The sequence below is a fragment of the Scyliorhinus canicula genome, chromosome 12, assembly GCF_902713615.1.
Source record: "Scyliorhinus canicula chromosome 12, sScyCan1.1, whole genome shotgun sequence".
NCBI lineage: Eukaryota > Metazoa > Chordata > Chondrichthyes > Carcharhiniformes > Scyliorhinidae > Scyliorhinus > Scyliorhinus canicula.
Window position 1 is genome coordinate 8836588 of NC_052157.1, and position 21445 is coordinate 8858032.

General features: G+C 47.1%; 1 protein-coding gene across 1 annotated transcript in view; it reads left to right on the top strand.

Annotated features, from left to right (window-relative positions):
* The first annotated feature begins 208 nt into the window (after window positions 1–208).
* Window positions 209–21445, top strand: part of smad3b (SMAD family member 3b) — a 119079-nt gene continuing 97842 nt past the window's right edge. Inside the window, exon 1 of the mRNA XM_038813310.1 lies at window positions 209–444. Coding sequence (XP_038669238.1) covers window positions 239–444 — 206 coding nt within the window. The 5' untranslated portion in view covers window positions 209–238. The remainder of the gene's footprint in view (window positions 445–21445) is intronic.

Genomic DNA, 21445 nt, shown 5'->3' on the forward strand with positions numbered 1-21445 from the left:
TGAGGAGAGGGGGTGGTGGGGGGGTGAGGAGAGGGGGTGGTGGGGGGTGAGGAGAGGGGGTGGTGGGGGGGTGAGGAGAGGGGGTGGTGGGGGGTGAGGAGAGGGGGTGGTGGGGGGTGAGGAGAGGGTGGTGGGGGTGAGGAGAGGGGGTGAGGGTGGGGGTAGAGGGGGGTGTGTAAGGGTGTGGGGGGGGGGAGGTGAGACGGGGGGTGGGGTGGTGAGGGAGAGGGGGGTGAAGATGTCTTCGATCTTGCCTTTCACTCCCCCGATTGTGAAGCGGCTGCTGGGCTGGAAGAAGGGAGAGCAGAATGGCCAGGAGGAGAAGTGGTGCGAGAAGGCGGTGAAGAGCCTGGTGAAGAAGCTGAAGAAAACTGGGCAGCTGGACGAGCTGGAGAAAGCCATCACCACCCAGAGTGTGAACACCAAGTGCATAACCATCCCCAGGTAACCCCTCTCAAAAAATACTCTTTTATTTCAATATAAAATTCTGATGAGTCTACATTGACGATTTAAAAAAAATAATGCTTGTTTGAAAATATTCAAGGCGAATTCCAGTGCTGCTTTCAGAAAACCGAATTTAATTCCCAAGTTTTAATGTCCCCTTTTTGAGTTTGATTTCTGAAAATGCCCAGCTGAAGGAAGGTCGAGAGGATGTCCACGTGTGTTCATCATAAGGGTTTAAGAAAAATAGTTTGTGTGCCAGTGCCCTGGTATTTACATGCCAGTTGGAAGTTGCTCTTCAATGAGCCCGGGAGGGATGCAGAATGGTTTGTCACAGAATGGTACATTGAGTGCTGAATTAATTTAACAGGCCATCTCTCGACCAGTTTGACTGTGATGTCTGTGTGTAACAACATGTTTTATCTGAGTGAGGAGGTGGGGGGGTAGCTCCCTGAATTTTTTGACATGCTCCCTTGGGGTGGTGTTGTGTTGCAGTTTGCTCGGAGTCGATGTCGCAGTGGCAGTATACACCTCGACAAAGAGTCACCCAGACCCGAAAGGTTAACTCCGTCCTCTCTCCACAGATGCTGTCAGACCCGCTGGGATTGTCCAGCGTTTTCTGGTTTATGTTTCGGATTCCAGCGTCCGCAGTAATTTGCTTGTTGTAACCTGGAGCTGTGGATAGCGATGGCAGGGTCTCCAGTGTCCTTTCTATCGCATGCCTGAGCCTGAGCAGGAACCTCTCCTGCACTTGCCACCTGCCAAAGGCGTGTTGGAAGGATCTGCAGATTATATTTGACCAGTTTGACCGCGCTATGAACGCACCTTCCTTGGCCAAGTCCTGCGGTGGCACTCAAACCCTGAGCTCCTGACTTCGAGCGTCTAATATTACTCCCGGAGACGCACTTGGCCTACCTTCTGGGAGACTGGTGCTGTCGAACAAAATGGGTGGCAGATGGTTAGTACTGTTACCTCACAGCTCCAGAGTCCCAGGTTCGATTCCTGGCTTGGGCCACTGTCTGCGTGGAGTCTGCACGTTCTCCCCGTGTCTGCGTGGGTTTCCTCCGGGTGCTCCGGTTTCCTCCCACAGTCCAAAGATGTGCGGGCTAGGTGGATTGGCCATGCTAAATTACCCTTAGTGCCCAAAAAGGTTAGGTTGGGCTACGGGGATAGGGTGGAGGAATGGACTTAAGTGGGATGCTCTTTCAAAGGGCCAGTGTAGACTTGATGGGCTGAATAGCCTCCTTCTGTACCGTAAATGCTATGAAAGCATAGTAGTGCTGTTGATGGAGGAAACCTCTTTTATTACCGCACACTGCAGCCACACAGCAGCAAAAGTAGGACAATTCAACATCATAGACAAGGTAGTTCTTGGGTCGCTTTGTGGAGAGTGGTTACACAGATTGGGATGGTCTGATCTCTGTGAGCTCTGAACGATTGTGCATCCAGCTTCGCAGTTGATGCTGTAATATTACCAGCACGTGGTGAAGTCAAAATGCAACCAGACTGACAATGAAACATAGTCATCATTTAACCCCATTTCTGTTACTCATATTAATAGTGAGGAGCTGGTCAAAGTGTCACTGAACTCTTGTGCACCTGTACAGGATCAGAGATGTTTGATTTCGGGAGCGGTACATGACTTACAAAGTGTTTGGATTTCAGCATTCAGTGAGTCTCCGCTTTGTCATGAAGCTGCAGTTAACAGTGTGAGTGGAGTGCAGGCTGAATCCACTATTGGGCACATACACCCCTTGGAGCACGTGGCACTAGACTTGGAGGACTCTGCCTCTGCTTTGACCTGGAGTCACCTTGACACCCAATTTGCATGCACCACTTTTACCGTCTGCACAGAGCTGAAACCGATGTTTCAGTTAGAGTAAGTGCACGCTTTTGAGGTGCATTTGCATGCGTGTAGGAGAGGGACCTAGGAACAGTTCATTTGACCCCGCTGCACCTTTTGAAAGGCACAATTCAATGTTATTTGTTTCTGGGGAATTTAATCATTTTTATTTTTGAGCATTGCCTTTCTGTGCACTGTGATGCAGATTAAGTGAGAGGAAAGTGTGTGGTGTGTAAGTGGATAGAATCATTTCTAACTGACCTGAGCATATTGACTCGTCAATTGCACCATGACCGACTGCAGACACCCTAATAATACGTGCTCTTGGATCACTTTCCATTACGATAAGATTACTGTCGATAGTTTGGCCACTTTTCTTTGGGCTTTGTTTCGTCATAAGTCAAAGGTTTTGACACCTGATTTTCTGACCTCTTCTCCAGAGCTAGCTGTCTTGTGCTGAGGTCGAGGTTTTTTTTTAACTTCTTTCATGGCTAAGCCAGCATTTATTGTCCATCCTTAATTGCCCTTAAAAGAAAAATGGTGGTGAGCTGCTTTCTTGAGCTTCTACACTGCACGTGGTGTCGGTACACCCACAGCGCTGTTAGGGAGGTTGACCCAGCAGCCGAAAGACCAGCAATATAGTTCAAAGTCAGGATGGTGTGAGGCTTGGGAGGGGAACTTGCAGGTGGTGGCGTTCCCATTTACCTGTCTCCTGGAAATTCGGCCGAGGTTGTGGGGTTTGGAAGGTGCTGTCGAAGGAGCCTTGGCGAGTTGCTGCAGTGCACTTTGTAGATGGTACACACGGCTGCTACTCTGTGTTGGTGGCGGAGGGAGTATGTTTAAGTTGGTAGGTCCCAATCAAGTGGGCTGCTTTGCCCTGGATGATGTTGAGCGTATGGAGTTTACTCCTCCAGATAAATGGAGTGTACTCCATCAGAGCCCTGACTTGAGCCCTGTAGTTGGTGGAAAGGCTCTGGGGAGTCAGGAATGAGTCATTTGCCACAGAATTCCCAGCCTCTGACCTGCTCTTGTAGTCACAGTATTTATATGGCGAGCCCAGTTCAGGTTCTGGTGAGTGGTAACGTCCGGGATGTTGATCGCGTTGGATGCATTTGATACCTAATCCAAGAGCTCATTCTGCATATTTCAGGATACTCCGGGAAGCAGGATCGCTAGATAGAAACTATTTTTGCTAACTGGAGAATGTAGGACTGGCTACTTAGAATCAGAGAAAAGTTACAGCACCAGAAGGAGCCATTTGGCCTATCTTGTCGATGCTAGCCCGAGGACACCAAGGTGCCCTTTCTAATCTAATTAGGGGCAGCAGGGTAGCATGGTGGTTAGCATAAATGCTTCACAGCTCCAGGGTCCCAGGTTCGATTCCCGGCTGGGTCACTGTCTGTGTGGAGTCTGCACGTCCTCCCCCTGTGTGCGTGGGTTTCCTCCGGGTGCTCCGGTTTCCTCCCACAGACCAAAGATGTGCGGGTTAGGTGGATTGGCCATGCTAAATTGCCCGTAGTGTCCTAATAAAAGTAAGGTTAAGGGGGGGGTTGTTGGGTTACGGGTATAGGGTGGATACGTGGGTTTGAGTAGGGTGATCATGGCTCGGCACAACATTGAGGGCCGAAGGGCCTGTTCTGTGCTGTACTGTTCTATGTTCTATGTTCTAATCCCACCTTCCTGCACCCGATCCATAACCATGTATCTTACAGCACTAAAGGTGCAGATCCAGGTAATTTTTATAAGAGTTTAGGGTCTCTGCCTCCACCACCAACTTAGGCAACAAATTCCAGCCTCCCACTGTCCTCTGCCTAAAATAAAGGTTCTTCTTCTTATCCCCTCTACACCTTCTGCCACTTATCTTGAATCTATGTCCCCTAGTTCTAGAATTCTCCACCAAGGGAAACAATTTTATTCTGTCCACTCTATCGTTTCCCCTCATAATTTTCAACACCTCAACTAAGTCACCCCTCAGCCTTCTTTGTTCCAAGGAACATAACACCAACCTCTCCACTCTCACCTCATAGCTACACTTTTCCAGCCCCGGCAACGTTATTGTAAACCTCCTCTGCTCTCTCTCCAGAGCAATAACGTCCTTCCTGTAATGTGGTGACCAGAACTGCCCAGAATACTCCAGTTCTGGCCTCACTAGTGTGTTAGACAGTTCCAACATAGGGGCTGGTTTAGCACAGGGCTAAATAGCTGGCTTTTAAAGCAGACCAAGGCAGGACAGCAGCGCGGATTCAATTCCCATACCAGCCTCCCCGAACAGGCGCCGGAATGTGGCGACTAGGGGCTTTTCACAGTAACTTCATTTGAAGCCTACTTGTGACAATAAACATTTTTCATTTTTTCCTTACTTTTATATTCTTTTATTCATTTATGGATTGTGGATGTTGCTGGTTAGGTCAGCATTTATTGCCCCCCCCCTAGTTGCCCTTCAGAAGGTGGCAGTGTGCTGCCTTGAACCGCTGCAGTCCCTGAGGTGTAGGTACACCCGCTGTGCTGTTAGGGAGGGAGCTCCAGGATGTCACCCCAACGACAGTGAAGGAACGGCAAATAAATTCCAAGTCAGGGTGGTGGGTGACTTGAAGGGGTACCTCCAGGTAATGGGGTTCCCAGGTATCTGCTGATACCTCTGCCAGTGGAAAGGAGAGCATTCTATATGCTTTCTTTACAACCTTGTGTACTTGAATCGCTGCCTTTAGGGACCTGTGTACTTGTACAGCAAGATCTCTTACTTCATCTACCCCTCATGGTATATTCCCATTTAGTCCGTACTCCCCATAATGTTTGACCTCCCCAAACGTATGACCTCACACTTGTGTTAAATGCCACCTGCCATTTTATTGCCCACTCCACCAACTCATCTATATTATTTTGGAGGTTATAGCTATCCACTACACTGTCCACTATTTGGCCAATTTTTGTGTCATCTGCAAATTTCCCAATTTGCTCCCTCCGTGCACATCCAAATCGTTAATATATAACACAAACAGTCAGGTTCGAACACCGAGCCCTAGAGAACACCATTTTAAACAACTTTCCAATTGCAAGGCAGCCATCGGCCATTACCCTTTGTTTCCAGTTACTAAGCCAACTTTTTATCCAGTTTGCCACGTTGTCCTGTATCCCATGGGCTTTCACTTTCTTGACCAATCTTCCATGTGGAATTAACAGGTAGCTAAAATCCATGTTCACAACATCCACTGCACTACCTTCATCAACCCTTCTTGTCACTTCCTCAAAGAAGTCCCCCCCACCCCCATATCCCTTGATCCATTTAGAGTTATGATTATCCCATCCAAATTATTCCGCCTGGACTACTATATCTGCATCATCCATTTCTTTTAAAAACACAGACAAGATATTCATTTAAAACTCTTCCCACAGCCTCTACATCGACACACAAGTTCCCTTCTTCATATTTTTCTTCAACTAACCATTAATAAATTGGTAAAACAACTATGGGTTTTCTGTAACTTTACTTGCTAATCTTTTTTCAAGCCCTCTCTTTGATTTCCCTATTTCCTTTTTGACTTTGTCCCTGCACTTTCTATACTCGTCTAGGCTTTCTGCAGTGCTTAGATCTTTGTGTTTTCTTTTTCTGTTTGATCTTCCTCTGCATTCCGCTAGACAATGGTCATTGACTTCAGGAAGCAAAGTACTATACACACCCCTGTCAGCATCAACGGGGCCGAGGTGGAGATGGTTAACAGTTTCAAAATCCTAGGGGTGCACATCTCCAAAAATCTAGCCTGGTCCACCCATGTCCACCAAGACAGCACAACAGTGCCTATACTTCCTCAGGAAACTAAGGAAATTCAGCATGTCCACATTAACCCTTACCAAGTTTTACAGATGCACCAAAGGAAGCATCCTATCGGGCTGCATCACAGCCTGGTATGGAAACTGCTCAGCCCAGGACCGCAAGTAACTTCAGAGAGTCGTGAACACAGCCCAGTCCATCACACAAACCTGCCTCCCATCCATTGACTCCATCTAGACCTCCCTCTGCCTGGGGAAAGCGGGCAGCATAATGAAAGATCCCTCCCACCCGGCTTACTCACTCTTCCAACTTCTTCCATCCGACAGGAGATTCAGAAGTCTGAGAACACGCACAAACAGACTCAAAAACAGCTTCTTCCCCACTGTCACCAGACTCCTAAATGACCCTCTTATAGACTGACCTCATTAACTGTACACCCCTGTATGCTTCACCCGATGCCGGTGCTTATGTAGTTACATTGTATACCTTGTGCTGCCCTAATATGTATTTTCTTTTCTTCCCATGTACTTAACGATCTGTTGAGCTGCTCACAGAAAAATATTTTTCCCTGCACCTTGGTACACATGACAATAAACAAATCCAATCCAATGCAAGGGAAGATCAAACAGGTGGGTGTAGGCTTGGGAGGGCCGAAGGGCCTGTTACTGTGCTGTAATTTTATTTGTTCTTTGTGTAATCAGGAGGGTCTAGATTTGGCAGTACCACTCTTATTTTTGGAGGGGATAAGACTACTTTGTCCATTTAGGATCTCGCCTTTTAGCGCTTCCCACTGGTTTTCCACTGATTTATCCTCTAGTAGTGCCAGCCAGTCCGCCTCAACCAAGTCCCTTCTAATTTCTGCAAAATTTGCCTTCCCCCGCGCCCCCCCCCCCCAGTTCAAAATATTTACTCCTGCTTCATCTCTGTCCTTTTCCATGGTAACGCTGAATCGAACTGAACTGTGATCACGATCCCCGTTATGGTCGCCAGCTGTCACTTCACCCACTTGCCCTTCTTCGCTCCCCAAGACTAGGTCTAGAACTGCAGCTCCTCCTGCTGGGTTTGTCACTATTTATTTGGCTGAGAGGTGCCAATCAAGCGGGCTGCTTTTTCCTGGATGGTTTTGAGCTCGTGGAGTGCAGTCGTCCAGGTGAATGGAGCCTATTCCATCAGAACCCTGACTTGAGCCTGGTGGGCAGGCTCTGGGGGAGTGGGGAACGAGTCATTTGCCGCAGAATTTACAGCCTCTGACCTCTTGTCTCCATAGTATTGCAAGCCCATTGTCAAACAGTTAGAGCCAAATCCTTTCTGGAATCAAATACAAAGGGGGAGATAGTGGTGTAATGGGGGATGTCACTGGCCTAGTAATCCAGAGGCCCAGGCAAGTGCTTTGGGAATACGTGTTTATATTTCACCACACCAGTTGATGGAAATTCATTAAGTTAATAAACCTGGACTATAAAGCTGCCAACTATCATCGATAGTTGTAAAAACCCATCTGGTTGGTTATTACCCTATTTCGGTAAGGAAATCTACCATCCTGAGGTGGTGTGGCCTGCATGTGACTCCAGACCCACAGCAATGCGGTTGACTCTTGGCATGCCCTCTGAAATGGCCGAGCGAGGCACTCGGTTCGAGGGCAATTAGGGATGGACAACAAATGCTGGCCGTGCCAGCGATGCCCGCATCCCACGGAAGAATGAATTTTAAAATTGTGGTAGCAGTTTGGAACTCGTCTGCAAACGGAAATTTAATGCTAGGTCAGCTGTTAATTTTAAAACTGAGGTTGATAGATTTTTCAGAGCCAAAAATATTGACGGAGGTAGGGCAAAGGTAGGCATGTGGAAGCTTCGGAAAGGGTTCAGAGGAGATTTACTAGGATGTTGCCTGGTATGGAGGGAAAGTCTTACGAGGAAAGGCTCAGGGACTTGAGGTTGTTTTCGTTAGAGAGGAGAAGGCTGAGAGGTGACTTAATAGAGGCATATAAGATAGTCAGAGGGTTAGATAGGGTGGACAGTGAGAGTCTCTTTCCTCGGATGGTGATGACCAACACGAGGGGACATAGCTTTAAATTGAGGGGTGGTAGATATAGGACAGATGTCAGAGGCAGTTTCTTTACTCAGGGAGTAGTAGGGGTGTGGAACGCCCTGCCTGCAACAGTAGTAGACTCGCCAACTTTAAGGGCATTTAAGTGGTCACTGGATAGACATATGGATGAAAATGGAATAGTTTAGGTCAGATAGGCTTCAGATGGTTTCACAGGTCGGCGCAACATCGAGGGCCGAAGGGCCCGTACTGCGCTGTAATGTTCTATGTTCTATGTTCTATGTGAAATGAAATGGATTATAGAACAGTCATGAGGTCGTGAATGGCAGAACAGGTTTGAGGAGCTAAATGGGCTCCTCCTATTCCTATATTTAAGCCTGAGCAGCAGAACGTGGAAGATTAGCAGTGGCGTAGTGATATTGTCACTGGACTAAATATTCCAGAGACCCAGGGTAATGCTCTGGGGATCTGGGTTCAAATCCCACCAGGGCAGGTGGTGAAATTTGAATTTAAAAAGTCTAATGATTGTCGTTAAAAACCCATCTGGTTCACTGATGCCCCTCAGGGAAGGAAATCTGCCGTCCTTACCCGGTCTGGCCTCTATGCGAGGCCAGACCCACAGCAATGTGGTTGACTCTTAAAATGCCCTCAAGATGACCCAGCCAGTGACTCCCACATCCCAGGAACGAATAAAGAAAAGTAACCGTCTCAAAGATCACGCTGTCACAACGCTTGCTAATCTCTCTGCGCTGGGTTGGTTTTACCAATCCTCTTGACGTGTACAAAGGGATTTTGCTGTTGGTCGCTATTGAGGATTCATGAACAACTTCAAAGGCAGTGCTACTGCCAACTTGCCCTTTAATTCCATAATTCCATTATTTTCTTTTGGTTAAAATTGAACCTTTTTAGCAGCTTCACTGGGTGAGAATGTTTGATAAACGTGTGCAATTAGAGTGGGGTCTCCATTTTGCCATTGGGGTAATTTAGTTGCAACATTTATTTACGCTACTAAGATTCATTCCCATTCCTAACAGAAGTTATTATCTAAAACTATGCTATCTCTAACTTACAGAACTCAAGTATACAACTGCTCTCTATGCCAGACCCTCTCCCAGTTCTCTCCTAACTCACAACTCCCAGAATCCCCACGTCCATGATATATATGACTGTTCTGTGGTTCCTTCTGTGGTTTGAATCATTATCATTAATTTGTTAACTCTTCACATCCCAGTAATCATATCATGACAGCCACAACTTCAGATCCGGCACCAAGCTCATGGTCTACAGAGTGGTAGTGCTACCCTTCTTCCGATATGGTTTCAAGACATGGGCTGTGTAAGTGGGGGCTACTGGGTTACGGGGATAGGGTAGATACGTGGGCTTCAGCAGGGTGCTCTTTGTACGGGCCGGTGCAGACTCGATGGACTGAATGGCCTCCTTCAGCACTGTAAATTCTATGATTCTATGCCCAGCAATAAATTGTATTTATGCAGTGTCCCTCATGTGTAGCACCTTGGAAGGGTGTACAGTGGGCATCAAACAGGAAATAAGCGAACATTTGGGAGGAGAGCAAAGACACGGCTAAAGGGGAAAGGAAATTTAGTCTCGGGAATGGGCTGATGGGGGAGAAGTGTTGGACCTGAAGGATTAGGCTCCAGTGGTGAAGGGAGAGAGCAGGAATCTGTCATTACCAGGACTAATTCATTGTCATCTTTATTAAGATGCATAACATTGTTGAGTCATGCGCTTTGATAAACATTGCTCCATCGGGATATGTTTCCTGAATTCCCAGCAGTGACTCTAGCTTCCTGTTTATCATTTACCCCTGCACTTACCTGACCTCCTCATTCTGTGACGGAGCTTCCAGCTGTCCGGTCCCAATTTCCTATGTTCCGTGTTGAGTGTGAAGTGATTTGAGGGTAGTGAGTGAAGGTGGAATTGAGGTAGACCAACCATAGTCTTGTTGAATGGTGGAGCAGGCTCAAAGGGCCATTAGGCAGATTCCAGCTGCTATTTCTTGTGTGCTGGAAGTAATGTTCTCATCTCTGAACCTGCCTTTCTTTTGCCTTGCTGTGCTCCCCTCTTCGGGTCGGTCTTTTTAACTGAGCATTCGGTCAACTCGAGATTATTCATCCACCACTTGACCTATTCTTTCCTCTGAAATGCCTATGGGTGATTTTTTAAAAATAAATTTAGATTACCCAATTATTTTTTCCAATTGAGGGGCAATTTAGCATGGCTGATCCACCTACTCTGCACATTTTTGGGTTGTGGGCGCGAAACCCACGCAGACACGGGGAGAATGTGCAAGCTCCACACGGACAGTGAGCCAGAGCCGGGATCGAACCTGGGACCTCGGCGCCTGAGGCTGCTGTGCTAACCACTGCGCCACCGTACTGCTCTTGGGTGATTTTTGTTAAACGTAGGTTGCGCATTTTGTGTACAGTAACATAGGCAAACAATCTAATTTTTTTTAATGATGAACGAGACATGGTAGTCAATGTAGCAATTCCTTAGGAAGGCACAAAAGAACCAGCCTGGGTTTATGGACCAGCACCCTTTTGTGAGATTTGAACCTCCAACCTTCTGAGTGTTAGCAACTGAGGCAAGCTGGCATTAAGGAAAGCAGGATGGGCTGGTGTTTGAATATTTCCGCATTCCACATTTACCCATTCCAAGGTTCTTCACTCTGACAATGCATTTATTGCAGTATAAGAACAATTTGTCACAGAGTAGCACCATTGTTTGGCTGCAGCCTTTGTTTGCTGTCCACTGATGCAACACTAATATCCCAAAGTGAGGAACACCTTCAGTAATAAGGGGGCGGACTCTCCCAAGCTTGTAAGGAGTTTGGTTTGACCACGAGCTTCAGGAACACAATGTCACAGTCCGCGATGTCGCCACACGCCCATTTATGAGCACTGACAAGGTGACGCTACGTCTTGTTAAGTTTCACGGTCTTGTTAAGTTTCACATATCGAGGCTCTACAATCACCGGCAATCTTCTCACTTGATGCTGAAATCAACGGACACATGGCTAGAGCTGCAGCTGTTATGTGCAAACTGAGTCAGGGAGTGTGGATCAATGACAGTGTTCTAAGTCAATGATGTCTGCCCCACCTAGAACGTGATGGTCCGCCATGTCTTTGTGCTTTTTGACTTTTTTTTTCAGCTGCTTGTCCTGATGTCTGACTTTCCTAGGAACAATGCCCAAGAGCAAAAGCAGCTTCTTGTCAATCAAAACCTGAGGCGAGGCAAAGAAGGGCAAGCAGGCAATTGCAGTATTAATGTAACTGTTTCATCAAATTACATAAGAGTATACAGCCAAGAACCAGGCACACAATCTTGCCACTTTAAGTCTCTTTCCATCCTCCCTCTTATCACCATACACCTCTCTTCCCTTTTCCCTCTTATCTGCTCTCTCCTTAAATATATCTATATTATTTGCTTCAACCACTCCCTGAGGTAACGTGATCCACATTCCCACCATTCATTGGGTAAGTAAATCTCCTCCTCTGAATTCCTCAGTGGATTTCTTGGTCACGATCTTCTATTACAGTCCTCTAGTTTTTCTCTTCCCCACAAGTAGGAAACTAATAATTCAAGGATGGGTGACAACCAAGTTTAGTAACTAAACAAACTATTTATTATACGGAATATGTAGAGAGTATAATGTACCCAGACACATGTATTGTATATGGCCAGTACACACTCAAAAGAAATAATGATAAGTGCTTTTCCCAAAGGTAGGGGAGCCTAAAACTAGAGGGCATAGGTTTAAGGTGAGAGGGGAGAGATACAAAAGGGTCCAGAGGGGCAATGTTTTCACACACAGTGCAGTGAGCATCTGGAACGAGCTGTCAGAGGCAGTAGTAGAGGCGGGTACAATTTTGTCTTTTTAAAAAACATTTAGACAGTTAGAATGTAGAATCATAGAATTTACAGTGCAGAAGGAGGCCATTTGGCCCATCGATTCCGCACCGACCCTTGGAAAGAGCACCCCACTGAAGCCCACACTTCCACCCTTTAGCCGTAATCCCATCTAACCTTTTTGGACACCAGCGGCAATTTTGCATGGCCAGTCCACCTAACCTGCACATCTTTGGACTGTGGGAGGAAACTGGAGCAACCGGAGGAAACCCACGCAGACACGGGGAGAACGCGCAGACTCCGCACAGACAGTGACCTAAGCCGGGAATCGAACTTGGGATCTTGGAGCTGTGAAGCCACAGTGCTAATCACTGGGCTACCGTGCCGCCCATTTATTTGGGTACAGAGGGATATGGGGCAATTGGGACTAGCTTAGTGGTAAAAACTGGGCGGCATGGACAAGTTGAGCTGAAGGGCCTGTTTTTTCCATGCTGTAAACCTCCTCTGACAACTTTGACTGCAGTCCCAGACTGGCTATGAAGATCCGCGTCTGCTCCAGGATTTGCACTCTCCGGCCCGGCTGGGCGATCGGGTCACATGACCCTTGCCCCCTTGAAGGGACTCGCTATTTCATTCCCTTCCCCCCCCCCCCCCCCCAAGTCCCGTACTGTCATATTCAAACAAAAGTTAAACCATTTACAATAAACAGGTTCTTGAACAGTCCATCATAAGCTTAGCCTGGCTGGGCTTTCTCTTCCGCTGGGAGTGACATAATTCAGCCGGTGGTGTCTCCACAGCTGAGTTAGCTTTGTGTTGACTAAGAAATTGGAATCTCTACTGGTAAAGGTACGTCTGTCTTCTATTCAGTTCCCACAGGAACATGACCTGGCCCTTCCTCAGGTTGTCTTGCCTCTGTACTGCCTTCCTTCATAATAACATTGCTGGCAGTTCTGATTGGAGCAGACCGCCCCACTGGTTCGCTACGTGACTCCCTTCTTCTCAAGTGGTGTAAATTCTTTTTTTTTAGGATTTTATCTTGAACTTCCACCTCGCAGGATACCGGGGCCGTTCTGTCCACGGCAACACCTGGGACCCAACTCTGGAAAGTCCCAAAGGTTTCTTTGCCTGTACTGGACCGTCTATTTCGAATGCCCTCTCTCCATTCTTGTTGAAAGGCAGGAGTTAACCCACTGGTCAAGTGTGGTGTTGGCCTGTGGTGAATGAGAAAACGTGCCAATTTTGTCTGCAGGGATGTTGGTGGTTGCTTTTTCCTGACTGCCTTAAAGGTTTGTGAAGCCTTCAGCGAGCCCATTCGATGAAGGGTGGTAAGGTGCAGTACAAGTCTGTTTCATGACGATATATGATTTTGGAACTCCTCGCTGGTAGGTGCTGTTCCATTGTCTGAAACCAGCATCTCCGGTGACCCATGAGTGGTAAACCATTACTTCTTTCCCACTGTTGCCGAAGAAGTCGTGGACTCGATTTCATAAATATCCAGTCATTTTTGAGTGCGCGCCCACTATAAATAGGAAAGTTGTGCCCAGAAATGGGCCGATAAACTCCACAAAGCCTGACCTGGCCATTCGCAAGGGTTCAGCAGGGCTGTGGATGGTAACCTTTGTTGCATCAGGCATTGGTCGCGCTGCTTAACCCATGCTGTCTATGCCTGCATCTATCCTTGGCCTCCAAGCATTGCTGCGAGCCAACACTATCATTTTGTATACTCCTGGGTGGGCGCTGTGCAATTTGCCAAGTAACTAATTCCTGCCATGCATCGGTAAGAACACCCTCGCTTCCCATAGGACGCCATCTTCACAGCTCCATCCATCATTCCTTGTTTGGAAAGGTTTTGGCTGTCTAGATATTCTATCATGATGCCTGCCATGAAGAATCTTGTGTTTTACTTTGGATAATATTGGATTGCTTTGAGTCCAGTATCTGATCTGCTGCTCAGGCACAGGTATCGCATCGAATGAGTTCAAGGCTCAGGTGATTTCTTGTAGCACTGCTGGGCTGGCCCATTTTCCGCTGATAGGAGACGACGCAAAGTGCCTGCAGTCCCTGGCTGCTGTTGGAAGGCATATTTGTAGGTAGCCAGCATTGTATCCTTACAGACGCTGTAGGAGGGATGGCCTTGCCTTCTCTGAACAATGCAAGTAAGTGTTTATGATCAGTGATTACGGTAAAATGCTAGCCATAAGCATTTTGAAAATGACAGCAAAACCTTTTTTTGATCTCTGAGTATGCCTTCTCTGTATCAGTTAGGGTGCCTGAAATGTTGCCAATGTGACATTTTATCCAGTTCCATAAGGAGGTGGATCACAAGTGAGTATGATTTCTTTAGAAGGATCGAAGTAAAAGGCAAGTTGACTGTCGGGCTTGCTTCACTTGTCTGAAGGATATTTTCTGTGCTGTGCCTTTCAGCACCTCTTTACTTTTTTCCCCCTAATAATGCAGGTAAAGGTGCCACCATTGTAGACCAGTTTGGAATGAATCTCCCATAGTGATTTACCATTCCAAGGAAAGATTTTAGCTTGGATGTATTCTCCAGGGACGTTGCTTCCTTAATGGCTCTCATCTTCTCTCCCATCGGATGCAATCCTTGTGCGTCCACTCAAACCCAAATAAGTCACCTCACTCGCCTGAAAAGTACATTTCTCGCTCTTTTGTTTTAGCCTTACTCCATCTTTCTGGAACCTTTTTTAAACCCCTCTCCAGGTTAGGTGATCCTCTTCTGTAGCTCCCGCGATTCGCACGTCATTGAAATAGACGACTACCGGAGGCAAATCTTCCAATAGACTCTCCGTTGTGCGTTGAAAAGTTGCACAAGCAGACAGACGAGACTCCAAATGACAATCTGGTGTACTGGTACAGCCCCTTGTGTGTATTAATAGTGACACACTGCCCGCAGGAGTCATCCAGATCTAGCCTCTGCCACATATGACTCATGTCTAACTTGGTGTCTTTTAGACCCCCAGCCAACTTTGCATGTAGGTTCCTCTGTCCCAATTTCACTGCCCCGGTTTATTGTCACTTTGGAGTCTCCCGCGTTATCTGGCTTGACCACTGGCCCAATGGGAGCTGCCCACTCAGCAACTTGTACAGCCTTTATGATACCCAAATCTTCCAATTCTAAGTTCGGTCTCCACATTCTCAAGCAGCGAATAAGGTACAGGTCTGGCCCTAGAGGATTTTGGTGTAGCCTCCAGGTCCAAGAGAATGTTGGCTTTCAAGACTCTGATTTTGCTCAATTCTTCTTGAAATACCTCATGACATCTTCTGAAGACTTTTAAAAAAAATTTAGAGTACCCAATTATTTTTTTTCCCAATTAAGGGGCAATTCAGCATGACCGATCCACCTACCTTGCATATCTTGGGGTTGTGGGGGTGAAACCCACGCAAACACGGGGAGAATTGCAAACTCCACACGGACAGTGACCCAGAGCTGGGATTCGAACCCGAGTCCTCAGCGCCGCAGTCCCAGTGCTAACCACTGTGCAACATGCCACCCTTCTTCTGAAGACTTAATCTAGGCCCCCTTTGTTAATTTAAACAAAAACATTTCTAGCTAATTTGCTTTGATTTCCTGAAGCCAATCGTGGCCCGTCAAGCTTGGTCCTTGGCTCGGAACACCCATTACAGGCAGCAAACTGCCCTTAACTTACTGAGCTTGTTATTGTTGTTCCCAAGATCTGTGTAGCCTCACCTGTACACGTAGCCAGCTTGACGGTCGTGTTTTTTAATATCCGGAATTGGACCCCACCCTGTGGGTATCAGTAAGTTTCCTCTCCTGTGTCGGAGGCTCCTACGTTTGCTTCTTGTATGCCCCTTTCTGATGTAAGCATAACACACCGCTTCCTCGAACCTACACTTCCCCTGGGGGCTGGTTACCCCCACACTGATAGTACTCTTTGCAAATCTTGGTTTGTTAGCCGAATCTCTTATACTACTATGATGTGGAGATGCCGGCGTTGGACTGGGGTGAGCACAGTAAGAAGCGATCACCTGAGGAAGGAGCTGCGCTCCGAAAGCTCGTATTTGAAACAAGTCTTATACTGCTGCACACTCTCTCAGACTCTGCATTTCACCAAACCCGGCGCAATCCTACTTGGCACTGCTGCCACTAGCCGCTTCCCTCCAAACTTGGTGGTCCTTGCCTGCTTGCACACCTTGAAGCTCCAACGTGCCCTTTTCTACGCTTGCCATGGCAAGGGCAATTTCTAGCACCTTCTTTAGGTTTATTTCTGCCTCTGCCAGCGTTTCTTTCCTGTATGGCAGAATCATTGACCCCCCGCACACACACTAGACGGTCTCTGAACATATCATTAAGGGCAGGCCCAAATGGGTAAGTCAACCGATCATTCAGGGTAAGCCCAAATTCACAATGTTTTGCTGTTTCCTTCAGTATCGCCACGAAAGCTGCTATCACTTCCCCAGGGGCCCTTGCTATTGGATTGAACTTGTATCTCTTGATTATCGAGGGGCTTCGGGTGATAATGCCCTTTTACTATTTTTGCTAGCTCTTCGAAGGCTTGAGTCAGGTGTGGCTGGAGCAGTCAAGCTCCTGACTAAATTGTAGGTTTGGACACCGCAGGTTGTTTGCAGTCTTCTTCACCACTTCTTCTGCAACCCCCCTCACCACCCTCCCCATTTTGTTTACTTTGGAAAAAATATTGAAAGTGGTTTAATGTATTGAACCCAATCTTCTGAATTAGGCTCAAAGGGCTTTAATTTTCTGAATAGAGGAATTGTTGTAACTTGCTGAATCTTGAGTGGACCTGACTTGAATGACTTGCACATGTCTTACTAGTTTAGTGAATAAACTATTTATTATAAGACATAAACAACGTGTAGAGTAAGCAATGTGCTGCTGGCCACTGTGACTCCAGTTCCATTCTGCCTGGGAAGATTGTTGGTCGGCTCCAGAATGGGGGCAGCACGGTAGCATAGTGGTTAGCACAATTGCTTCACAGCTCCAGGGTCCCAGGTTCGATTCCGGCTTGGGTCACTGTCTGTGCGGAGTCTGCACATCCTCCCCGTGTGTGCGTGGGTTTCCTCTGGGTGCTCCGGTTTCCTCCCACAGTCCAAAGACGTGCAGGTTAGGTGGATTGGCCATGATAAATTGTCCTTAGTGTTCAAAAATTGCCCTTAGTGTGTTGGGTGGGGTTACTGGGTTATGGGGATAGGGTGGAGGTGTGGGCTTGGGTAGGGTGCTCTTTCCAAGAGCCGGTGCAGACTCGATAGGCCGAATGGCCTCCTTCTGCACTGTAAATTCTATGATCTATGATAATTCGCGCTCTCCAATTGTGTGAGCAGGTTACATGACACCCCCTCCCCTCGGAAACCTTGCCCCCTTAAAGGGGCTCCCTACTGCAGAAACACAGTGTGTACTCTGTAAAAGTCTTCATCAAAAGAAAACCCCATTGCGTCACTCCTCAAGTTTTCTCATTTTGAGAGAGAGCCAACCTGTTCACCCTGTCCTCATGAGTAAAGTCTGCATTTCTGGCCTCATCCTTGTGCACGCCCAGCCCACGCTGGGTTCAAATTCATCGGCTATCCGTCTCTAGTTTTCTCCTCGGTGTTAGTATAACTAGCCATTTTGAACAAGGCAGAAACCTAGTCCGTCATACGCCGGACACTGACTGCAGTACTTACATGCCTTTTGTGTGTAGTTTAGCTCTGTTGGTGGCCTTTTCCGAGTCTGTAGATTGTGGCTTGGAGCTCGAACTAAGGACCTGAGGGCATCTTTTGAGGCTGGATCTTCAGTGCAGCACTTTGGGAGAGTTACATCAGAGTCCACGGCAAAAAAACCCAGCTCATCTGGTCTGTGCTTCACACGAACCTCCTCTCGGCCCCTTCATCTAACCTCCTATAAACAAATCCTATTCCATTCTGCCTTGCATGTTTATCTAGTTTTCCCCTTGAATCAAATCTGTGCTATCCCCCCCATGTGGCAATAAGTTCACACTTTCACACTTCCTGGGTAAAGACTTTGCCTCCTAATTTCCTATTGGGTTTATTAGTAACTGTAATAACTCTTACGAGGCCTCACGGGGATACACTAGTCGATCTCCCCACGGGAATTGTGGAATTTGAGCCCCCCCCCCCCCCCACTCGTGGGCAGCCCAGTTGGGGCACATTATCGTCCTCAGTCAGCCCAGACTGGGGCTGGCATTCTGGTTGTCCTGGCTGGGACTTCTTCTGTGTACTCCGCCGTGGCGGCCTTTTTCATTGATCTAAACAAACTCCTCCCCCCCCCGGTCTTCGTGTATTTATAGGCCTTGGTCCTATTCTTATCTGCGGTTCTTTGCTTGAAAACGTGAATGTGAAATCTGATGGTTCAGTGGTGCTATCTGAAGAAGGGCAGGGTGTTCTGTCTGATGGCTTAACTTCAACCAATGTCTCGCAGCACCATTCACAACTCCAGGCAGTCAAAAGCGTCTTTGCAGCCAACGAAGTGCTTTTTGAAGTTTTGTAAAGTAGAGGAAAGTCGGCAACCAATTACCTGGTCCACCTGAGAGGACAGGTGAGGCCTCGGTTTAAAACTGAGGCATAGGTGCCGGGGGAAGGGAGGGGACGGGGGGGGGGGGGGGAGGTTGGAAGTGTGGACTTGGGAATGGAAACATGATCAGAAAGAATGGGCATTCGTGAGGAGGAACTTGCTGTCCTTGAGCTGGATTTGACTGATACTCCAGTTACTCATGCAGGATCAGCAGAAGCCAGGAATAAAATGGTTAGTCTGAGCACTTCAGACTGGCAGAGGAGACACATTTGGAGATCCAAGAAATAAAGTTTTTAGTTGCGTGTTTTTTAAATTAACATTGATCAAAAACGGAGCAGAAATGTCTGGCCGCTGGGTTTTTTTTTTAACGTAGATGGGGTAGCGAAGTAAGGAAACACTGTGAGTAAGTGGAACCTAAAGTTTACTGATGCATATCTCCTTTACACTGTTCCCTTTCTACAGTTAGAAAGATAGTGTTATTGCACAAGGCCGCAGCAACCCTTTTTTAAAGAAAAGTGATTATTCTGGGGAAGTCCTGGGGTCAAGGGTTTAAACTAGTGTGGCGGGGGGTGGGTACCGGAGAAATAGGTCAGAAAGTGAAAAGATGGAGGGAGAACTAGGGAATAGGGCCAGTATGGCTCTGAGGAAGAGCAGACATGGCGATGTTACTGAAAACAGCGGGTCAGGTGGCCTGAAGTGCACATGTTTTAATGCAAGAAGTATTACGGGTAAGGCAGATTAACTTAGAGCTTGGATTAGTACTTGGAACTATGATGTTGTTGCCATTACAGAGACCTGGTTGAGGGAAGGACAGGATTGGCAGCTAAACATTCCAGGATTTAGATGTTTCAGGCGGGATAGAGGGGGGTGTAAAAGGGGTGGAGGAGTTGCGCTACTGGTTAGGGAGAATATCACAGCTGTACTACGAGGGCAGCGAGGCTATATGGGTAGAGATCAGGAATAAGAAGGGTGCAATCACAATATCGGGGGTTTACTACAGGCCACCCAACAGCCAGCGGGAGATAGAGGAGCAGATAGGTAGACAGATTTTGGAAAGGAGTAAAAGCAACAGGGTTGTTGTGATGGGAGACTTCAACTTCCCCAATATTGACTGGGACTCACTTAGTGCTAGGGGTTTGGATGGGGCAGAGTTTGTAAGGAGCATCCAGGAGGGCATCTTAAAACAATATGTTTATAGTCCAACTAGGGAAGGAGCTATAAGGGGGTATTGGGGAATGAGCCCGGCCAGGAGAGGTTTCAGTAGGGGAGCATTTCGGGAACAGTGACCACAATTCAGTCAGTTTTAAAGTGCTGGTGGACAAGGATAAGAGTGGTCCTAGGGTGAATGTGCTAAATTGGGGGAAGGCTAATTATAACAATGTTATGCAGGAACTGAAGAATCTAGATTGGGGGTGGATGTTTGAGGGTAAATTAACATCTGACATGTGGGAGGCTTTCAAATGTCAGTTGAAAGGAATTCCGGACGGGCATGTTCCTGTGCGGAAGAAGGATAAATATGGCAAGTTTCGGGAACCTTGGATAACGAGAGATATTGTCGGCCTCGTCAAAAAGAAAAAGGAGGCATTTGTCAGGGCTAGAAGGCTGGGAACAGACGAAGCCTGTGCGGAATATAAGGAAAGTAGGAAGGATCTTAAGCAAGAAGTCAGGAGGGCTAAAAGGGGTCACGAAAAGTCATTGGCAAATAGGATTAAGGAAAATCCCAAGGCCTTTTACACGTACAGAAAAAGCAAGAGGGTAGCCAGGGAAAGGGTTGGCCCACTGAAGGACAGGCGAGGGAATCTATGCGTGGAGCCAGAGGAAATGGGCGAGGTATTAAATGAATACTTTGCATCAGTATTCACCAAAGAGAAGGAATTGGTGGATGTTGAGTCGGGAGAAGGGTGTGCAGATAGCCTGGGTCACATTGAGATCCAAAAAGACGAGGTGTTGGGCGTCTTGAAAAATATTAAGGTGGATAAGACCCCAAGGCCTGATGGGATCTACCCCTGCCGATCGTGATTTCAGATTTGGCGACCGAAAAATCCAAGCCGATGCCTCTAATTATGTATACCCCGGGGAACCCTCTTAATAAAAACAAAATTCCATTAGCCCAACTTCAGCAATCAATATCCCTGCCTGGAATGAATTATGAACTTACTTTTATGATGCTTTAATTGCACCACTGCATCCCAAAAATGTTTACTGCCTATAAAGGCAGGATTTTAAAAAATATAACTACAACAGTCACATGCTATCCCAGGCTTTTAACCCTTACTGCAGCAAATGCATATAAAACAATATATCTGAAATTGCTACATTGATCGCAGGATTAATATTTGGAATGAATCCAGCCTGGTATACCAGTGGACTGTGTGTTATTTAAAGAGCACATTTTGTCCAGGGCTTCACCACATCACCTCGGCTGCCATCTCCGTGCAGTATGAGGGAGCATTGTTTTACTGGGTCAGCTTTCCTCTCGACAATATGCCCAGCCCTGGTCCCTCTGTTTCTTTTTAGAGTGATTCAGGTCGATGTTAACAGTTCCGTGGGGAAAAAAAGAGCATGGAATCCTCCAAGTGCCTTGGCCGACGTTTCAGCCCAGCAGCGTCCCCAAAAATCAAACCACCAGAATAACTGATCCTTCTTCCTTAGGGATCTTTGTGCTCTGCAAAATGGCTGAGTGTTTGCTTACATAATAATCACTGCCTCAAAAGAAATTTGTTGCGTGCGAAGGAAGAATTTCTGAGACATGTTAGGATGTTAAATCGATGAGCATCATCACCTTCCCTTTGTTGGCTCGGTGCTGGAATCACAGAGTAGACTAACATGCGGCTCTGTCCCTTCAGAAGCTGTCTGGGGGCAAGTCACCGCTGCTATGTTTTGAGTCGTTGGCACGTAAACTTTCTCAAGAGGAAACTTTTTTTTCTTCTACTACACGTGTGCACAGCAGCTGAGGGTAAAAGTAGAAGATAAA